Source organism: Microchirus variegatus (genome assembly GCF_963457635.1).
Source record: "Microchirus variegatus genome assembly, chromosome: 8".
NCBI classification, from domain to species: Eukaryota; Metazoa; Chordata; class Actinopteri; order Pleuronectiformes; family Soleidae; genus Microchirus; species Microchirus variegatus.
Window position 1 is genome coordinate 10,213,691 of NC_139809.1, and position 22,001 is coordinate 10,235,691.

Consider the following 22,001-nt stretch of genomic DNA (forward strand, 5'->3'; position numbering starts at 1 on the left):
CGTAAGACAAACTGTGTTTTGTAATTGTGGGCTATATAAATAAATTTGATTTAAGTTGAAGCATAACTTCTGTCCTAATCAGCACTATCAGCACAATTTAATGGCACTGCTGGGATTTGAACCCAGGATCACCTATTTACAAGACAGACGCTTTGACCAACTAAGCCACAGCGCCTTCTGTCTCTCTCCTCGATCCATATTTGGATCTTTTGCTCTCGTACTTGGTGAAGGAAACAACAAAAAGTCATCATGATCTCCCATTGAGTACAACTGAATGAATTACCATGTCTGCCTACAGAGGGCACTGCTCCCCAGAAAGGCGGCTTTCAAAGTTGTGGGTGTTGTTGATTAAAGACACTGATGCACAAGACTGTTTTGCGATGTGACAGCGTGTGTGCTACCTTAACCACTTCCACTCATGGTGTAATAATAACAATGGTTCTTCTCTCTGCCCCCTACAGGACATTGAGGAGTTCAGCTTTGTCACCCAGTTGGCCGGCCTCACTGACCACCTCTCTGTGGCCATGCGATTGGCTGTTTCCACCGGGGAAGAGGAGCCTTAGACTGACCGTCCGAGTTAGTTTTTATTTTTGCTGTTGTTGTTTTTCTTTAAAATACTGCCATGGAGGAACGGCAAGTGATCTATAGGCGAGGAAAGGATTTGAGAGAGTTTTACAAATACGGAGGCTCTTATGAAGGTGTGTTGGAGAAATGAAGGTGTGGAGGAGTGCTCAGTGGATGAATGGATGTTCAGTAGGTAGATGTAGAAGAGAGAAAAACTCTGGGATGGAGAAGAGCAGGGAATTCAGTTTAAAGAGCCAGAGAGATATTTTCACACACACACACACACTCTCCTGGCGTTCCCCTACACTCCCTCTTGAATACAGAGACTTTTTTATTTACCGTGAATTGTTTCATGTAGCCATTTTACACACATACACACACACACACACACAAACATTCTTGTATTTGCTACATACTGAGGACTGGGTAAAAGTGCTGACAAAGTGAGGACCAGCATTTCCACTTTATAAATCAACACAAAATACAAATATCTACTTCATAAATAACATCTATAAAGAACTACTGGGTGCAGTATCATAAAATGTCTGCAGGTGGAGCCCCAGAGCAAAACGTGTGTGAAACACCAGGGCTGGAAAATGGGTTTTTGTACCAAATTGAGGACCTCTGTTAAAAACAGAGAATAGCATGTTTACAACCTGAAGAAGTGATTTGAATGACAACAAAGTGAGGACCGGCAAAAATGTCCTCACTTTGTAAAAATGACCTTACTTTGTTGGTTAAAAAGCCTCGCTGGTCCTCAGTATAATGCTGCAAGTACAAGAACACACACACACTCCTTTATTGGATCTGTTTTAGCTGTAGTGTAAGTACGATGACTTTACCTTCAGGGACTGTTGGATCCTCCTTCTTTAGTGACTGTGTTAAAAAAAGAAAGAAAGAATAATTGAAGTGATAAGAATGAGATGTACAGCTGCTGACCAGCGTTTACACTGCACATCTGTGTCCCCGTGTTCTGCTGTCAGTCATTCACCTTACGACTCCCTCGTCACTCCCAGGAACCTCGACAAGTGTCTTTTTTTCTTAAACAAATATAACTAAAAGTAGTCTTTCTAAATTCTGAAAAAAAACAAAAACAACATGACACAATTTCTATCGCCACCACCATTACTTTTTATAGTGAGTTCAACGCCTGTTTAATAATATATTGTATCTTTCTAACAAGATTTATTGTATAAAGGGATGAAGCTAAAGAAGAAAATTGTTATGAAATGCTTAGAGCATGTCTTTTTTTTTTCTGACCATGATTGGTGGAAATGTTATGGTGAAGGACATGTTATGTCTATGAGTATGAACTGAGGATTTGCTGATGCATGAAGGAAAAATTGGTATCAGTTTACAGCGTTAATATACCTGCTCGATATACTTGCTTGCTTGAGAATGGATGCCTGATGAGATGCATTTTGGCCTGAGACACACCGGAGAAGCATTTGTGCATGCGAGACTGGAACCCTGCTGATGTAACTACACACACACACACACACACACACACCATGTGCAGAGGGTGATGTCGCCTATGTTGGCCACACTAGGAGTTCCCCCAGTCACAACAGAGTTATTGTCAGCTTATGTGCAAACCATACAGTCTAGACTCTGACCATGCTGTAAGTAACATGAGTAGCTGACAAAAAAAAAAGCATGCAGCCCAGTTTTCTTGTGTGTGAGAGCGACAAACTGTCGCCCCAGCCTTTTTGTGACAGCAACTACAAAACCAACACTTAAAAACGCCCGATCAGTGTCAGGTAAATATACAGAATCCATTTTTTTCCTCGATATTGATTCAACTTAAGTCATCTCTCTTCCTGACCCTTTGTCATGTTGCTTCAGCTGCCAGCTGGACACCAAAAATAACAAAAATGATTCATGATTAATTCACAATGCTTCTATTATAGCAGAGCATCTAACAGAGCCACACTGGCCATGGAGTCTAACTGGAACTGAAACTTTGTAAAGAGCAGAGTTGCGTCACTGTGAATGTCATGAGACTTCTAAAAGTGCAACATGTCCATGTCCCCTGTTGACCGAGTGACTTTGGTGCTCACAGTATACTGTATTAAATATGGAAGCTGGTCTAAACGTTAAGAGATGCAGACAACTCTAATGGTGCTTTTCCATTACCCAGTATCAGCACGGCTCGACTTGGCACGTTTTTTTTTCTTTGCTTTTTCATTATTGATAGTCCCTGGTACCTGGTACTATTTTAGTATCTTGCTCTTGCGAGGTTCTAAGCGAGCTGAGCTGATACCATAATGATTCAGAGCATTGAAAATAACTGCTAGTTTGTGTGTGTCACGTATAAAACTAAGTCATGGGCAGTTTCATGCAGCGGTGCCCACGTTGAGGAGGTACGATGTTGTAATGGAAAACCAACCAAACCATGTAGAGTCTTGCCGTGCCGGTACCATGTAGTGAAAAAGCAATCATCACAGTTCTCTTTTAAATTAAGTTTAGAAAAATAATGTCCTTTATTCAGCAAATTTCTTTCTTTTTTTTCTCCCTTCAAAATTATAGATTATCCTATCTTCAAATGTTGTATTTTTTATTCTATTCAACCTTTATTTAAACCAGGAAAATCCCATTGAGATTAAGAACCTCTTTTACAAAGGAAGTCCTGGCCAAGATACATGTCGGCAGCAGCAAATATAAAACATGTGCAGCATTAAAACACAAGCAGAAGACGAATAAAGAGAAACAGATTAAGTTTACAAGCAGATTATGATTTGATAAGTGTATGATATTGATGAGTGGTGCACATTACAGTTTCCATTAGCGTTAGCGTGACGTTAGCATAACAGATAGGTGCACACGTCATTACTTGACTGTGCCCAACATAATGTGTTCACTATATACGGACATGAGCTAGCTCTGTTTTAGCCCGTCTCACGTTACCGCTATAGGATAGGACAGTTTTATTCACAAAATTGAAAAACGTGAACTTCTCAGGTGCTGAATGCTACTGTTAGAAGATTACAAACAGTTAATGGTTACAAATACAGTTTAATTCCCATGGTCGGTGTGGTGACAAATGTTTACAATAGTGTTTGAACTGTGTCTCGGCACACAGAAAGTGTTAATAATAAAGTTTTATTTCTCGATACAAACGTGCTAACCGGTGTTCGTCTGAACACACTGTGCAGTCAGCGGGACGCGATAATGGGTAGTAGGTCAGTACAGTCAATGTCATTCAAGGGTATATGCATCATAACTGTCATGGGAGTGCAGCTGTGAGGGTGTGAATGTGTGACTTTTGTTATGCATGTAACTGTCATTTTGGATTCAGTCTGAGTGGACAGGTCCTCTGACACCTGACACCTACTGACAATTACCAGGGTTTGTATCTGTTCTTTTTTTAAGTCAAACTTTACACAATTATTATTATTTTTTTTTATTTATTTTTTTTTATGAAGTTGAGCCCCGGTTAGATTCTTCAGGATCTAACAAAAGTGTTGTTTACTTTGTTTTATTCTTCATGTTTATATGTCAGTAGTGAGTAGTGAGTTTCTCTAAGAATATTTACTTAGGGTACATAAGTTATTGCTTGTGGGGGGGAAGTACAATTTAAGTAATATAAGTTCATTTTTATAACTTTTTAAATGTATCTTTTGTTACACCGATTATCAACAATTCACTAATGAGTATGGAGAACTTCTGTCTTATTTTTATTTAATTTTTTTTGAAAGCTAAAATGTGGAGAAAGTGATCCTTCTTAGATCTTTTAAAATCTGTGTCTGTAATTTTTCCCGTTTTTGTATTATTCATTTTTTTTGCTATTTTTTTTTTTGCAATTTTATCATGGCAAAGTATCTGACCGGTGGATGTAAAGGTTAAAGGTGAACTTTACAGGAGGAAACAGAACTTGGATGATAAGCTAAATTCTTTATGTGGACATTACATTATATGACTTACAGATTCATTTTATTTGCCACTGTCATCAGTCATAATGTTAAATGTTACATTATTAGAAGGAACCTGGAACCATTTGTGTCTGAAAAAAACGTTTCAGACACCCTTTAAAAACCCTTTAAAACTCCTTTCCTGAATAAAAGGTTTTAAAAGGGTTCTTGGTGGAACCCTCCAAAAGGATTCCAGGTGGAACCTTTATAAAAAAAAAAAAGGTTCTACCTAGAGCCAAAAAGGGTTCTCCTATGAGGACAAGCCGAAGAACTGTGTACGGTTCTACTTAGCACTTTTATTTCTAAGAGTGTACCAACCTCTTGCTAGTTGTTCTTTACACAATATCACTTCATATCCTGCTGTTAATACCATCTTGATTACTGTAACGGGTTGTAATATGTTGTTTTAAAAGACATGAATGCACTCAGAAATGAAACTAATCTGGTGTTCACCTCACACATGTATAGTTACATAGACACCAAAATAATCCACATTCCTGAATGCATAATTATTATATATAATTGTATTATATTATAATGATGTCAAACGTGACTCACTCTTCACTGGAACACTTCAATCGCATTTAATTTGATATATTATACACATTGTTTTGGTGTCTTATGTTTGAACTATACAAACGGGACCTGTCGCTGAAAAACTGCTGTATTTCCTGGTGCATTCTGTAAAATGTCTGCTCAACAAACCCCGTGAAGTTCACGTCAGAATGATGGCAGGTGTTCAGGGCGCAGCATCATAACGCTGTTGTAACGCTTTCATGCTTGTAGCCTCGGTGCGTGAGGCCCTAATTTTGCTCTCCCTCTGTGTTTTGATTTCCATGATTCTTCTGTGCGTTGTTTTTTTTTAAGTTTGATTTTGTCCGTTGATTTTTGTCTTTCGAATGGGTATGTCTCTGTGATGGGCTCATCCCGCTCGGTCTCTGTAATGTGGCGGTACAGGCGGATCGGTCGCTTTTCTCTTTCTAAGCTTCGGCAACAAACTGCTTATTTTCATGCTTTTTAAAAAAAACAAACAAAGGAGTTTTCCCTCTCTATAAACGTCTTTGTGTCTTTATTTCAGTACTTGGCGTTCTGGGTTTTTCAACCCAGTCACTCGGTTTGTTATTATTCATGTCACTACAGCCAATGGGGGTAATTATAGTAATATCCTTGTTATGAATATGGTCAAGTATGAGCATATTTATCTAGTTTAACATCCTTTTTGTTAAAAAATAAATGCATAGTAGTAGTTAAAAACACACCAAAATCATATCCTCATATCACTTGAACTATGTTAAGTCATCTTTAACCCTTCTTAAAAACATTTCAGAGCCACGTCACTGTTGTTGAAGAGTCAAACATTATATTCTATACAGAATGTACACTGGTAAGAGACCTCAATGATAGCTTTACTGGGCTGCTGCTGCTGCTTTTAACAGACATGATGTCCAAAGGACTTGCACTGACTTCAGGTTTCACTCGAGTGAAAGGTCATCTGTGCGGAGTGTACCTCATTATTCCCCTTGTTTTGAACGAAACATCGTTGATTTCTGAGTCACAAACACTTAAATAACATGAAGAAGTGAAAGAAACCTTTAGCAGTGAGTCCTTCTGCTTTTCAAGAGGGAGGGAGAGACGACATTTGCATCGCTCACACAGTGAGAAAGCCCCAACACTTGAACTGCAGTCAATAAATGACAAACATAAAATCATTAGAGTGTAAACATTTTTCATTTTTAGTTGTGGTAAAACCTCGGCAGTTGAGGTGTTTTTTTTAAGAATCTTTAGTCTGTGCTGCCAAAAAGCATCTCATCACAAAGCCCATCATTCAAATCAAACGGTTGTGTGTAATGAGGAGCTCACTGTTACAAACATGAAGGCATTGTACGTTCATGATGTATATTGTAATTCAAAGAGAGCTTTTCTTATCAATGTGTCTGATTAAACTGTTGATTATTTTTTTTTCTAACACGCTTTATGGCCCCTTTGTGTTTCCTGCATTGCATCATCTGAGTCGCACACGCAGGCCGTAATGGAAACATCAGCGTCTGTCTTACTGTTAAACTCACAGATCAATATATCATACGTCAGCTTATTGTGTGTGAACTTTAAATTTGTTGAAGTCTGGTTCAAATTCAAATGAAGCGTTTTCACGAGGGCGAAAGAAAAGGAACTGTTGACACGTGATGCGCATCTCGGTGATCTTGCACCACAACTATCACTTTACTGCAGGGGTTCTCAAAGTTTTGATACCTGAGAGCCAATTTAGGAACCCAACGTTGGACTGAGGGCCGCCAAAGGGAAAAAAAAGGAAAAAAAACAGCAAAAAATCCCATTTGTAGTAATTTTAATGACCAGATTGCAGTTCTACAGTTCACACTTATTGGTCTGTATCCAGTAATGTCCAATAAACATTTAACAAGTACCTACTGGATTAAAACTATCAACTGTAATTCATTGCGGGCCGCACTTTGAGAACCAATGCTTTACTGCCTGAATGAAGCCATAAAGTTCACCTTTGAAACTTTTTCTCTGCACATTTTGGCTTTTCTTTACTCCATCTTTCTTTATTAGCACTACACTATGTGGCTGTTGATCTTCAGCTTTTCCTCCATCAGTTTAAACAAATCCCTTCCTGTCCACAGTGTAGGAACTCAGCCTTTGTGAGCATTCATTTGCCAGACATTCGTTCATCTATTTTTGAAGGCGATGCACTGCAGCTTTAAGTGTAAGTAAGTAAGTAAGTAAAGTTTATTTATATAGCACTTTTTCACAGGAAGAATTCACAAAGTGATTCACAGTAAAAAACGTAACAACTAGAAAAGCACTCGGAGAGCGCAGACCCTCGCCAAGGCAGCTCAGTGCCTACAAAATAAATAAAACCCTGCCGGTGCGCCAAGAGTTGTAACTTGTGATGGCGTCTACAGATCACGCCCAAAATTCAATCACTTGTTCCTGGTCCCATTGCGGACAATTCCTGAAAATATCATCCAAATCCGTCCTTGACTTTCCGAGTTATGTAGCTAACAGACAGACAGACAAACATAACTGCCTTTTGAAAGACTCCAGAAAATGTGAAGTGTGCAGATACAGTGCAGTGGCAAATCATTCCATAGTCTGGGGGCCACGGCTTGAAAAGCTCGATTTGAAACAAGTGTGGGGAATGACCAGCAAGCATTGATTAGATGTGTCAAACTCAAGGCCCGGGGGCCAGATGTGGCCCGCCACGTCATTTTCTGTGGCCCGCGAGTGATTAATTGGTCTTAAAAATCTGTGTTAAAATAGGTCTATGCTGCTTTGAAGGTACAATATGTACTATTTATGGGTTTATATAACCCAAAATCCACTTTTTTATACATATTATGTGCTCCTGCATTGTCTAGTCGCTGTATAATAGTTTTTGTTTCATTTTCATAGTGTTTCAAAAAGTCATGTAAAATAACATGACCACGGACCGCGGTTGCATAGCCACTGTTAGCAGCGAGACGCCATGTTTCTACCGGAGCCTGTAAGGACAAACACGAGAGAACAAAACAAGCGTCTCTTTACTTGTAGCAGAAGTCCCGCCTCCTCTCTCTCCGCTTCGTCTGCTACGGCCGCGGTAGCTCGCCCTCTCCCTCACCTCACGAACCTCATCTGCTGACACGGAGAAAGACGACGAGGACGACATTTGACCAGCTGAGGATACCGTATCGCTCAGGGAAGGGAGGGGGTGAGCAGAGGAGCAGGTCTTTGTTGTAAATTTCAGCCTCTCCTCTAGATGGCACTATAAACTACTTATTTCCCCTTTAAGGCGTGTGTTGACCATAAACTACATTTCCCACAATGCATTGTGATTGTGTTACCCACAAAGTGAAGGCACCGCCACTAGGTCGCAGTGTATCATTGTATATGCATCATGCGACGAGTGAAATTGAATAAGTAATAAATACAGAATGTTATTTAGCAATATTTTACGGCGTAGTTACCTTTATTTTACATTATATTTGGTTACATTTAGTTACATTTATTCTGTATGACAGTTAAATCTGGCACTTTGAGGGTAACCATTATACTAATGTGACCCTGAGTTTGACATTATAGGATTATACACAGATACAGAAATGTAACCTTATGACTGTTGGTTAAATTGAAATTTAAGTTACTAATTTGGGTTTTTTATTTTACTGTATTTCAAATTGTTTTTGTTGAGTTTCCAATAGAATGAAAAGGAGAAGAAAGAAAATTTTGGATTTTTTTAAAGTACATTTAGGGGGGGAATTTAAATCCCAGTTTAGTTCAATAGAAAATAAACAAAGCTTTCATCAGCTTGTGACCTCTCCTTTGTGTTTTTACAAGTCATGATAGGCCCTGATCTTTGGGGGGAAAATGGAATGGAAGTACCCATGTACCCTTGTGTCAATGACATGATTGATATTGCTGTGCAGTAACTTTTGTGAAAACCACTCAGAGTTCCCTGGAACAGAAGTTGTGTTGAATGTTTTACCAGAGAAAAAAGTCGCCTGTTACATTACATGGAAATGTCCAGTTGGGATTGTACAAGTTTTTTCTGAGGAAGATAATTTCCTCAATTCTTTCTGCACACACACACTCATTGTACATTAATATTAATTACTTGACAGTTTTCTGACCACTGTTTCATTGTAGTCACTATTCAGCCACAATGTGGTTTACACTAAAGCAGAACACAATGGCAGCATCTAAAACAACTGGAAGAGATCTATTATGTCACAATGACAAGGAGCCTATGTGACACTATAGCTACAACAGAGAGGTCAGTAGTTTTGGGCAGAATTACACACAGGCCAAATAATTAACAGGGAAACTACATTTGTACAAAAGGAGAACTCAAATTGTTTAAGGAAGTGAAAAAGGCGTGCAGCGAGGCCCACACATGAAACTCCCACAGCTATAGTAAACCCCCTCAGGCAGATCAAGGTGAGACTGACACGTCATCCATGATGTCCCCAAGAAAACAGGGTCTTTCCCCGCTCACGATGCTGAGCTGCATAAATACGGGATGGGACGGAGTCTAAAGTCCACACTGCTCGGAGGACAGACAGACAGACTGGTGAATCTCAACCGGGACATTCAGTTTTTACTACACTGTAAAAGGAACCCTCAGAGACACACACACACACATCAGGATGGCTGCTCCTCGTCTGATTCTGTCCATGTTTGTGCTGATCCTGGCTGCCATCACTTTGAGCGAAGGTAAGAAGAAGCCTCCATTACTATGTGAAAGGTTTACTCACCATGATTACAGTTATACAATTATTGTAGTGTGTTGTGATTTAGAATGTTGTACATTAAGTTTTTAATCAAAATTACTCTGTTTTTAAAAGGGAAATCAAATTAGTACACAAATAACGCTCCAGTGACATAAAAATGATTCCTCATAATATTGTTTCTGATCAAATTGTGCAGCTCTCTCTTGCCCCCTCGTGGCTCTGGGGGTGAATTACAAGGCATTAAAGGTCCAGTGTGTAACATTTAAGAGGGTTCTAATGGCAGAAATTGAACGAACTAAACAGCTCTTTTAAATAGTTTTCTTCCCTTAAGAATCGTTTACATTATTTACAACAAGGGCCTTAATTCATGTTTTATTTTTTTATTTATTTTTAAGTGGTATTGAAAAGCTGACCGCTGGGTTAACATGGGCACTAAAAATAGCAGCACCTCACATAATAGTATTCTTAAAATGTCATCATTTTGTTTAAAAAAATAAAAAATAAAAAATAAATACTTTATTAAAACTATATTGTATATTTGAAAAATGTAGTATTTTAAAGGAATTATGTTTTGGCATGTAGCGCCACCTACCGCCGTCTACCAATCATTGCAGTCAGTAGAGTCTCAGCTGTCGGCAACCACGGGTTGCCAGTTACGTCTGAGCCAAAATGGCGGAGAAAAACGAAACCTTAAAAGACCTCGGTATTTTGAATTTGAGTGTAGTAACCGTTTTTGGCCACATTCTTACATATGGCGCCTTTAAATAAATGTATCAGAAATAGTGCCCGTCCCTGCACGTAGATACTGAAGTTACTCGCACTGCTGTGTTGTTTGTTGTCCCTCATTTACCAATTTACAACCAGTCTAGCTGTGTCAACCAGCTCTTGTGCAATCATTATTACAGCTACAGAGGAAATTACAAAGCAGGAACAAGCAAGACAATGTCCATTTATGTGTGTGTGGGTGTGTGGGTGTGTGTGTGTTGTAGATGATCTTCTCACTCATAGCTGCTTGTTTTGTAGGTCTGCGTGGTACTGGTCCAAAGAAGTGCTGCTTTCGTTTCAACGAGAATCCACTGCCTAAGGAGAAAGTGGTCGGCTACATCAGGACCAGCCAGCGCTGCTCCAACCCGGCCGTCCTGTAAGGAGGAGGAACAATACCATAAAAATCACCATCAATGCACCTACACACATGTGACAGCACTGAACCTGACTTTGTTTGTTTGTTTGTGTGTGTGTTTGTTCAGGTTGAAGACAGTGGCCGGTCGTCAGCTGTGCGCCAGGCCTTCAAACACCTGGGTGCAAGGGCTCATCGAATACCTGGACGCCAAATCCATCCCGGGACAGGCATCCAACCTGTAAAACACAGCAACATCAAACCCAGAGCAAGAGTCACCCATGATGAAAATGTGTTTGGATGCTGCAGCCATTCCTTTTTAACTAAGTTGTGTTTGCTAATACGTCCACCATCTGATCTGGGGTAATAATCAGCTCTATGCAAACTATATAACTAAGATCAAATTTATGTATAATATACAGAACATGCTACATAAAAAAAAAATACTGTACTTAAATGTATACATATTATTTTTACATTGACATTTAATTCATGTTTTTAATAATGTGGTGAAGTTTAATTTATTGGAAGAATACTATATGATCGAAGCTATATGGTATGTTTTTTATTTTTTTCAATACACTCAAAGTCTGACCATCTACACTGTGACCTCCCGTTATGTTGTTCTCTGAACTGATCTACAGCAACGGTTCCACATGGTGTCACCACTAGACTATAAGCTATGGGGTTCACCACTGTTTCTACACTGAGCCATTGTGTTTTCTATGTGAACTGAATTGGTTTCTTGTTACTTGCACTCGAGAAACCCATCGTGTCAAAAAGATAATTTATTTCTCTGAGTTCCTACTGCGAAATTTGATTCTGTTGTATTAAAGCAAGACAAAAGTGACAATGTGTTTTCATGTGTTGCTTTCACCAGAGGCCAAGAGTTCACTTATAGCAGCAGGTCATTGTCAGTTTTACAGACATCAATGCACACAAAATAATTTTGGGGGTTGAATCTTAAATCTTTTTTGCATTCATTTGGGTATTTACAGTCTTCTATAAAGTACCTAAAAGGGAAACTTGAGTAAAAGTACAAGTAACTTGCCAGACTTTGGTAGAAGTTCACTTTTTATAATATTACCTAGGTAATAGTCTTAAAGTATATGACATTTACTGAACTTTTTTGACATTTCCTATACATTTTCTGGTATTTTCAGACCATTACCAGCACTTCTTCTTCTTCTGATTTTATTTGGTAGTAACGAGTAACAAAGATAGTTCTAGGAAATGTAGTAGAGTAAAGAGACACAATTTATTTAGGAAATGTAGTGGAGTAAAATTCAAAGTTGCCAGACATACAAATAACAAAGTAAAGTACAGATGCGTGAATATTGTACTTTTAAAATACCGTAACAAAGTATTTGTACTTTGTTTACATTATAACATTGGATATTTTTATATTTTCTTTTCATAAATAGTACCTCAGCTTTTTCTGTTTTTTTAAAGGGAAGGCTTTATGCTCTTATGTTGAAATAAAATACGTAACATCCGGTCATATGTCTCCTCCGACAAACTTGACGCAGCTGTTCCCATTGGTTTACAGACGAACGTGATCGCTCTCTTCTTGTGAGTGTGAGGCGTTCAGGTGCTGCAGGCGAAAACAGTGCTTCCTTCAGATGCAAACTAAATAAACACAATTCTTGTTTGGGTTAAAGTTTGCTACAAGTTTGAACAATTTTGTACAGAAAAAATGTGACATCTAGATAAAGGACAAACACATACCCTCTTATCTAAAATTCAAAAGAGCTGAAGTGTGTGCAATCCGTTCAGTTGGTTGGTGGTCAGTGTCTGCTTCTCAGCACAAAACACCGTCGTCTTGTTTTGAAACTCACGACCGGATGCGTCATTGTAAACATTCCCTGTTCGCTCTGCAAAGAGAAAACAGTTGGGGCTTTTTCCGTCACTGACTGTGCTACATCTGGTCGTAGTATCACGGTCGCTCTCGTGTAATGAACCCGCATTCATTCATTTTCCGGCACATTTAGCTTCTCGTTGTCCGCAAACTCGGCGCGGTGTTTTGAGGCGCAGAGCTCCGCCATTCTTTCGGACGCTGGTTCGTGTATGCCTCGGTGACTGTCGGTTGCAGGCTGGGCGGTGACAGCACACTACAATGATCGAGCGACCAGAAACTGCGGTTCCTAGCATCGCTGTAAGTCCTATTCGGTGTTTATCTTAATATGTATTATCATTAATATTCGAATAACTGACACTGCAAATGTTGTTTAAATCAAAATCTCAGTTGAATTCTGCTCTGTGACCGGACCCTGTGTGTGTATGTGTGTGTGTGTGTGTTTCAGTCACTGCTAGTACTGGCCTTTCATGCATGGAGAAATCTACACACCAAACTCCATTAACAATCTGCTCGTTTTAGTAGATTGTGTGTGTTTACAGACACGTATACGGCACGGAAACACCATTGAAACACTTCTGACAAATCTGTGTCGCATGTTGTTTAGTTCGGCATTGTTTAATTGTATATAACAATCAGAAGTAAAGTAGATACCATCGTTTAAAAATGCAACACACTCCTACTTACTCGCCTGGTTCTGAAGCAAGTTTGTGGGCGGCGAAACCATAATAATTTAACAAACATTTTTGTTTTAGTCGAGTATCTACGTGGACGCTGTTTGGTTAATGTATAATGTATTATCAAAATGTATGACCTAATGTTTTCAGTTTTTATGCTAGGCTTGAGGGGGTCCTTGAACGTAACACAGATCAGCGTTTGTCAGGGCTGGTCTGTTCTCAATTATATCTCCACTGACAAGGAGATGTGACTATGTGTTGTTTTTGCTGACTTTGTCAGTGCTGTTCGTTAAAGAATGGGACACAATCCAATGTAACAGTCCCAGTCAGAGTAATGTGTCTGTAACCATCAGGGCCTTGATGAGATTTGCTTTTTGGGCCAGTTTTCTGAAAGGAATCTCTCAATTCAGAGTTATTACAAGTCAAGAATGAGGGAATAAAATGTTCTAAACCAGGGGTCATCAACCTTTTTGAGACAGAGAGCTACCTGAAGGGTAAATAATAATATGGAGGGCTAGCATAACAACATTTTATTCACCATATTTTGTTTTATTACCATTTAAATTGTTAATATTATGCATTAAATTCCATACACATTAATTCTAATGCTTACACCTAACATTTATCAGTTTTTATAAACAATATAAATGATATTTTACTGAGTGATCATATGGATACATGCGAGTGAGGTGAAGTGAAGTGAAGTGAGCCCGCGGGCACCACGTTGGTGACCCCTGTTCTAAACATTGCACGGTGGACTTCATGTTATATATGACAGCAGTGGTTGAACTGTACGCTATTAGACCGTTCCAAAGCCTCTTCTTTAAGCCATTATAGCAGATCCTTGCAATTGCTTTGGTTGAGGTATATAGCTTGGTGTGAATGTCCACACAGCTAAACTTCATTATTTATTGATATATTGACATAGTTCTTTGGTTCTTTGGTCCATTAAAATGCCAGACAATGATGATTCTGGACCCCTTGCATAGCACAGGTGGACTCACTTCAGTCAATACATGGATTCCTCAATAGTACCTCTATACTGGGACAAGGACTGTAGTCCAATTTAATGATTTTGTTGATCCACAACTGTACAATGATTGTCTTGACTTTGACAGTGAAAGCAGAAGGGAGTACAACATTTTCGCTGCTAAAATAAACACTGTTGTCTTTTTACAGTCTCCGTGCTCAGTGTGAAGTGATGCAATAGCGATTACATAACTGATATTAAATAATGAATAATGTCAGTTTGGAAACGGCTCATGAAAGCCACGAGCGACTCCCGTCATCGGTTGTGTGTTGGTTGACTTATTTCTACAGATGATGTCAGTGAACCAGGCAGCTACTATCACCACTGGGTGGACTGGAGGGGGGGGTGGGGAGGGGTTAACATGAATGTATGGTGTCACTGACCAGCCTTCCTTTCTCTCATCCCCCATTACTGAATTCTTTGAAATACTGTGTCTGTTTTCTTTTCCATGAGTCACTTCCTTGTGATAAATAATCACACAAACATGACAGGAATACTCTGATGCTCTTCGATAACGTGGAAATGTGATGATAAGTGATACATGACTTCATTTATGTTGACACACACCTTCATACATACCCTTTTTGTAGCTACATTACCTGTAGTGGACTTTAAAAGGAAATTGACGGACCATCTGCAGTGGCACATTATGTAAGGACACACACACACACACACACACACACACACACACACACACACACACACACACACAGAGAAGATGTATGTGGGTGTAGTGAAACATGTAAATGGTGGAAAGTGCTTCAGGCTTGTTGGCAGCATGCACTCAGGCAGCATGCATCACCGGGTATCGATGAGGACAATAGATTGTTTCCTTTTCCAATTCCTGGATCTGTGTGTGCACAGATGCACCATGCTCTGGTGATGCAGATGGCTGACCTACAGTTTTCTGAATGTCGCACTCAACAGCAGGAAATGTTCACTGACAGTTTTTCATTGATGATGCAGCATCATCAACACCTCCCTGCCATCTTGAAATGATGCTTTACTGTTCTCCAACTCTAATATTGAGTTTTTTAATGGTAGTAATATATGGAGATGTGAGGATTCTTGCACTGATGTACTGCATGAATATGGATGACAGAGTAATAGTAACTTTTATGTTGATTTTCCACTATACGGTACTAGCATGACTTGGCTCTGGTTGACTCTACTTATGACTCTAGCTTTTCCATTAGGAATAGTACCTGATATCTTGTGCTTTTTTTTTGGCTGATACTAAAATGTGATGTCAACAGGCTGCTGGCCACTGATTGGTCAGATAGTGTCGTCACTGGAAGAGTCATGAGCGCAACGTCAAAAAAGCTGAAAGCTGGCGATCGTGAGCCGAATCACAACCCCTTCAAGTATATTTCATTCCAGTGACTGTGTCGGATGGAGTCTGTGCTCCGGTCATGCACCAAAAAGAACTGTTTTGCTCGTCACTATTTTTTGTGTTTGTGTGTAAAACAACATCATGGTGGTTTCATGCAGCCGTGCTGTGACGACGCCGCCCATGTTGAGGAGGTACTATAGTAATGGAAAACGATGTGCCTGGTACCCAAGCTGTGTAAAGTCGAGCCAAGTAATGCTATAACTGTGTCGTGGAAAAGCCATGATGCCATATTCGGTGAAGTGTCGTGGCATGACAGGGATTCCCCAACTCAATCAGATGGAAGCTAATGTGCTTGTTAGTTTGGGACGCAGGCAAAAATCACATAACCATGTGAGAATTTCCAGTGTGAGTCATTATTGTAGCTGTCAAAATAATGACATAACATGAGCCTTCATTTCAGCTGAAGGTAGATTTAAACTCTGTTCCATCGGCTTTTTGCAGTTTTCCATTTTAACCATGCATGACAGAGTCTGAGAGGCCAGCGATCAATTGTGTTTGCCTCATGTTGCGTGCAGGATAGTGGCAGAGGTTATCTGACAGCAGAGTGAGATACTCCTCACTCCCTGTTTGGGATGAAGAGATTTGGGACCAAACAATCCTCAGCCACATTTGTCACATGCAAACTCCGGAGAATGTCTGAACTAAATTCCCTTGACATTATCCAGCATCAAAAGGGCTTCACCTATCGACTGATTTTAATTTGTGTTTGACAGACTCTGGCCAGTGTTAACTCCACTTCCCTCCTTTCCACACTCCTTTAGCAGAACCCTGTTATTTCTCCGTGGGAGTCTGCCATCCCTCTTCCCCTAAAATCAGTCCCTTTTCCCCTCTTGTATTTATCCCAGCTGTGCTTTGCTTCAAAGGGGCTCTGTCGCTGCAGGACGCAGAAATGCTAATTGCAGGTTCACTAAAAACAAGAGTTTCATCACTTTTTTGTGTACATAATGACTGTGTGTGTGAGTATTTGTATATTCACACACATAAAAACAAAACCACTGTGTGTGTGTGTGTTTACAAGTGTTTATCCTGCAAATATATGTTTAAGATGATTATTTTAGTCAGTTTAAGAGTGTATTTTCTGACACTGTCTCTGTGTGTGTTTTCCTACAGCAGCGGAACCTGGAGGGCTATGTGGGCTTTGCCAATCTCCCCAACCAGGTGTACCGGAAGTCGGTCAAACGAGGCTTTGAGTTTACGTTAATGGTTGTAGGTAAGTTGGAATAATCAGGAGGGGAGCGTATGACTGTGAGGGCGTTTTGTTGTGTCTCTGTCTCTGTGTGTGTCATCAGAAATCAAGTTATAACTAATTCATAATGACCCGTAATTTGATGAAATAAGTTCAAACACTCCTGCTCCCCTAACACACCACAAACGTCTCTGTTTAACAGCTGTTATTTCATTAAAAGGGCTGCTAGCGTTAAAGTATTCATTACATATGGCACTCAGTAGAGTAGGATGAAACAAACACTCCCTGGATGGGGAAATCACCGACAGGAGGAAGATTCAGAAGCTTTGAACTAAATAATGTTAAAACATAGAACTGATAGTCAAGAAAAATATCTGATATTATTTACCAGAAACACAAGTCTGTCAACCTGATCGGGATTGAGTGTGGCTCTCTTTTTATTCCGAATGTTGCCAGCAGAGGAGAACATGTGCTCATAGTGCACAGATGTCCACATAGCATGGGTATTGGGTTAGGTTATTAGCATGTTTTGGGTGCACACTATGTCTCTCCACCAAAGCAGGATGTGTAGAGAGAGACAGAGGAGTCTTCCTCATGTACTATAGGCTTGCATCTCCAAGATGCGACTGCTGCTGACAGTCTGTTGATATAGTAGGAAACCTCATGTGTGCCCTCTACTATGAGATTTGCATCCCACGTTCGAAATAAATATCAAATTTCAAATAAAATGTGACAGGCCTATGCAGTATTGTATGCAGTGACTAAGAATGTGTGCTGCTAAGTTCCTGCAGTTTCCCCCAGGGGAGTTTGCTGTGTGCAGCTACAGGATGCACAGTGACATTTGTGTGTTTTGGACGATTCGATTGTTGGTAGAAGTATGAATGAGTTGGGATGCGGAGAGAGACGCCAACAACAGTACAGACAGAGGGGAAGTGGACAGAGAGGAGTGGAGGAACCATGGGTTTGGCAGTCAGTCTGTATGGACGGATACACACACATGCACCCGTATATTTAGACATTAGAGCAGTGCTGTAATGACATCTGTGTGAAATTGGCCCTGTAATGAGCAGATATGGATCGTGTAGACGGTCCAGTGGAGCTGTTGGGCCCACAGAAAGTTGTATTGGCTTATGTGCACTTCCTGTGTAGACTAAGTGCAGACTCGAGCCTGATTTATACTCCGTTGTCTAAAAAGTGAACTTTGTGTTGATGTCCAACACAACGTTAACACATAACTGCTCCTAAAAGTTGTTGTTTTACATTGACCGTGTCACAGCTGTTCCCCTCTGCTTGCCATATTTGTGCAGAGATGTAAAATCTTTCCATATTTTCTTTATAGAAGAATCAAATTAGCATGTTTTCGAAAATAATAACGCTCAGTATTCCGGTTGTTGCGATACAGTGTCGTTCGGCATCGCAAAATAGTTGAAAAAAATGATGATGGATGAAGGAGGAAAGCAAAAAGCAGCTGGCTGACCTCTGCAAAAAGAGAGATCAGACCCAGTAAGAATACTTCAAATGGAGATGGAGTATTTTTAAGAGGAAGCCAACAATTCATGTTCTCTTGTGTTGGTGCGCCACGTTTCTGTATCCTAATAGTAACAGCCCTATCTTAAACACCAGAAGCTTGAGGAGCAAAAGAAGGCAAACCATTTGTACAAGGGATGACTCATTATCCCTTTTTAATGTCTGATCCGGATACAGATATCACAACCTATCACAATCACTGATTACCACCAAGCATTTCGAACAGTTTCAAAGACATAGTTCTCCATCTGTGTAACAAAAATTCTTCTCCTATAACCTCGCATGACTCGGCTCAGTTGTGTGCAATATATAGGAAATTTGGATTCGATTTTACATTTTGTCATGTGGCGACCTCAGTCGCTGCAGTGAAAGGACATACACATGAACACAAAGAAGCGTCCAGCCATTATACCCCGGGGCCTGCGGTTTGAGCTTCCTGTTTAGTAAACAGCCACTGTGGACGAGTAGCAGGAGGGAGACAAAGACAGCCGAGTGATGGCTTTGGAAAGCTCTGAGAGAGAACCACAATCAACTAGATCCTTGTTCCAAGCCTGCACACACACACACACACACACACACACACACACGGGCCCCTCTGTCCATCGCCCCAGTTTTCTTGGCTTTCAGATCACATACCCCAGCTGATCCACATTTCACACATAACAATGAGGGAGAGTGAGCAAGTGTGTTCACGACTTAACACAGAGTACGTTTACAGATTTACAGATACTAGATTGTTTCTAAAGACTTGCAAAACATTATTCAAACAAATATTGGTATTCATTTAATAACTGGAAGTCTGAGGGTTCATTTTCATTCATGCAGTTCAAAGACTTGCAGAGTTGGGTTAATCCAAGATGTTTGAATGAATAATTGATGTGATGGTGGTTCAATTTTCCCTTTATATACAAACCTGTTGCCAGAGTAGTCACAGTGATGTCACGGAGACTGCACTGTTTACCTGTATAAGAGCTTGTCAGAGCTAGATATATACCAGCACTACTGGTATATTTTTCACATCAACCACTATTATTTTATTTCCTCCTCCTCTCTATCACTCTTTTTGTCTTTTTCCCCTCTCAGTCTGCCTCACTCTGAGGGGGGAAAAAGCTGCTTCCTGATCCTCGATCCAGCTGGCAGATTGTATAGAAACTCCTGGAAAGATTAGCGAGATCCAGAGCCAGTGGAGCAGAGAGTCGAACAGAGCCCCCTGAACAGAGTTGAGAGTCAGATCAGACCTGGAGGGAGCTGGGAGGAGATGGGAAGCGATGTTTGCTTCATGCTGCTTCTGATGTGTTACAAGGCGAGCACTTAAGACACTGCACTGCCTCTGCTTTCATATAGCAACACAGGGAGAAGTTTGCAAGCTGAGCTGAGTTGCATGTGAGACACTGGCCACATTACCCACAGAGAGGATTCAGTTCTTGTCTGGATGTGTATGATTTGACTAAAACTTTGGTCAGAATATGTTTGTTTTAACTGGCAGTGGCCAGATTTATTATGGTTTAGTTATTTATGATCAGATAGTTCATGGTTTGGTTTGGAAATGGCAACATTTTTCACTGAAAATGTAAAAAACTTTCTGCACCTGCATCTGCAACTTTCTTTCGTGGTTTTATATTCCAATGCGTTGATGAAAAGTTGTCTTTTTTTGGAGCAAGCGGACAATCCAAGAAGCACATTTGTGCTAAAACTTTACAAAAGTGTGGAACCATCTGGAGCATTTTGTGTCTCTCCCGTGGTCGACCTGATATGGGCTTTTACAAGTTGTTTGAGATGGAATTGGCATTTATTGTCCCAAGCAGAATCTGACTGAGGGTTTAAATGGAGCCTTTTATTCACTTGGGAATGGCTGTGAAAGAAGCAGCCAGTGATGTGCTGGTAATCCATCTCTGCCTGTGAAACTAAATGCTTACCTGTGTGTCTTGCGGTCTATAGTGTCTGTCCTGTTGTTGCACTCCTCAAAGCTAAAGCTTGTTAGCTCTCTCCCCTCCCTCTCTTTGTGTGTGTGTGTGTGTCCAGATAAGACAGTCTGACAGGCTTAGGATTGACCATCTTGCCTACTGACCTTGCAGAAGGGAGTGAGTGAAGAAAGGCTTTGGTCTAGTTAATCCGCTGGTTTACCCATATGCCTTAATACACACCACACACATTCACTGTTTTCAATAGGTTGACCTGTCAGTATGAGACTGGTGTAACTTGAGGATGAACAATTTCGATTTGGGCGACAGAAAAGCGTCACTGCCCAGTTTGTTTTCACAGTTTGACGTCTTGTTGAGACAAACAACCAAAAACCGAGCAGGAAAAAACAGCTGCTAGATGTCCTTTGTGTTGTTGTTGTTGTTGTTGTTGTTGTTGTTGTCTCTTGTGTCACGTTGGATTTCGTCGTTTGTTGTTGGCGCACCAGTACAACGTCATGCTACGTATCTCGCTAATGCCGAGCCTGACCGAGGGCTTTACCGTTCCAAAACCGTACCGCACTGTACCATGATGGAAACACAGTTTTAGATGTACTGCGTAATTTTTTGTCCTTCTCATTCCCATCTCACACTCTTCTCGTAAAGGCATTCTCCCAGCTGCCGTCACAGTTTCACTTTTTCGATCTCCAATAAAGAGGAGATCAAAGTGTGGTTGAAAAAGAAAAGAAACAGCCACAGTCGGAGCTTACTGGCACGATGAGATTGGTGGCTGACTGTAATTCCTCCTTTTAGATTTTCACATCCCTCAAACAACACATGGCCATTCTCAGCTCTCTTTATACTGGTGTTTGTCACGGTAGATCAGATGGTTAGAGGTCAAGGACGGCAGCAGTGCATTATTTTAGAAAAGGGCAGTTTTGTTGTCTAAATCACCAGCTGTTCCCTAAAGCAGTTTCCAGACATGAATATACTCACACAACAGGAGCAAAGTCTTCAAAATAATTCTATAAATTATAACACCAGATTGATTTAGTCTTTAAAAACATTAAAGGGGTGCTGGTAGTATAGGAAAATGTCAGGTAAATTTGTGACTCGATGCATATTTTCACATCTTAAATCAAAGCTTGACTATGTGAAACTAAGGAGTAAATACATCCTAGATGCACTGAGAGCAGATTCAGATCTGTCAAACCTCTTCTGGAGGTGGTCAGTGACACATTGTGACCACAAGTGTGCTAAGGCTGAGTTGTTTCTCAACTGTTTCACAATAGCATTATGTGGGAATCAACAGGAATCAGGAATCTCCTCAGTCCTCACATTATTCATAACCTTCCATTCCAAACCTCCTATACAGTTTGTGTATATAAGTCATGATTTATTATATATTTGCCTCTAAATGGGACTATGGTTTATAATGGACTCCGACTAGAACAATGAAGACCTGACCTACAGTGGCCATGAACATTTTTCTCTATAATCTATGACAACATCTTGGTAATGATGTAACAATAACCTTGTTGTTAAGGTGTTTTACTTCCAGAGTACTGATGCTGTGGTTTACTGGGAGACTTCGATGACACAGAGCCTTTTTCAG

General features: G+C 40.2%; 3 protein-coding genes across 3 annotated transcripts in view; all 3 read left to right on the forward strand.

The window, feature by feature from the left end:
- Nucleotides 1–563, forward strand: part of smpd3 (sphingomyelin phosphodiesterase 3) — a gene marked incomplete at both ends in the record, with an annotated part of 29,557 nt that extends 28,994 nt beyond the window's left edge. Inside the window, one exon of the mRNA XM_083893185.1 lies at nucleotides 462–563. Within this exon, the coding sequence (XP_083749311.1) occupies nucleotides 462–563 (102 nt within the window). The remainder of the gene's footprint in view (nucleotides 1–461) is intronic.
- Nucleotides 564–9,562: 8,999 nt separating this feature from the next.
- Nucleotides 9,563–11,065, forward strand: LOC310930335 (monocyte chemotactic protein 1B-like; the record flags this gene model as incomplete). The annotated part of the gene is made up of 3 exons (XM_083893284.1): nucleotides 9,563–9,686; nucleotides 10,727–10,844; nucleotides 10,951–11,065. Exons 1-3 carry the CDS (start codon nucleotides 9,620–9,622, stop codon nucleotides 11,063–11,065), a joined length of 300 nt encoding a protein of 99 aa, XP_083749410.1. The 5' UTR covers nucleotides 9,563–9,619.
- A 1,741-nt stretch (nucleotides 11,066–12,806) lies between these two features.
- The window catches only part of LOC310931030 (septin-7-like), a 37,435-nt gene continuing 28,240 nt past the window's right edge, over nucleotides 12,807–22,001 (forward strand). The window contains exons 1-2 of the mRNA XM_083894105.1: nucleotides 12,807–12,975; nucleotides 16,886–16,985. Of these exons, the coding sequence (XP_083750231.1) occupies nucleotides 12,937–12,975; nucleotides 16,886–16,985 (139 nt within the window). The 5' untranslated portion in view covers nucleotides 12,807–12,936. The remainder of the gene's footprint in view (nucleotides 12,976–16,885; nucleotides 16,986–22,001) is intronic.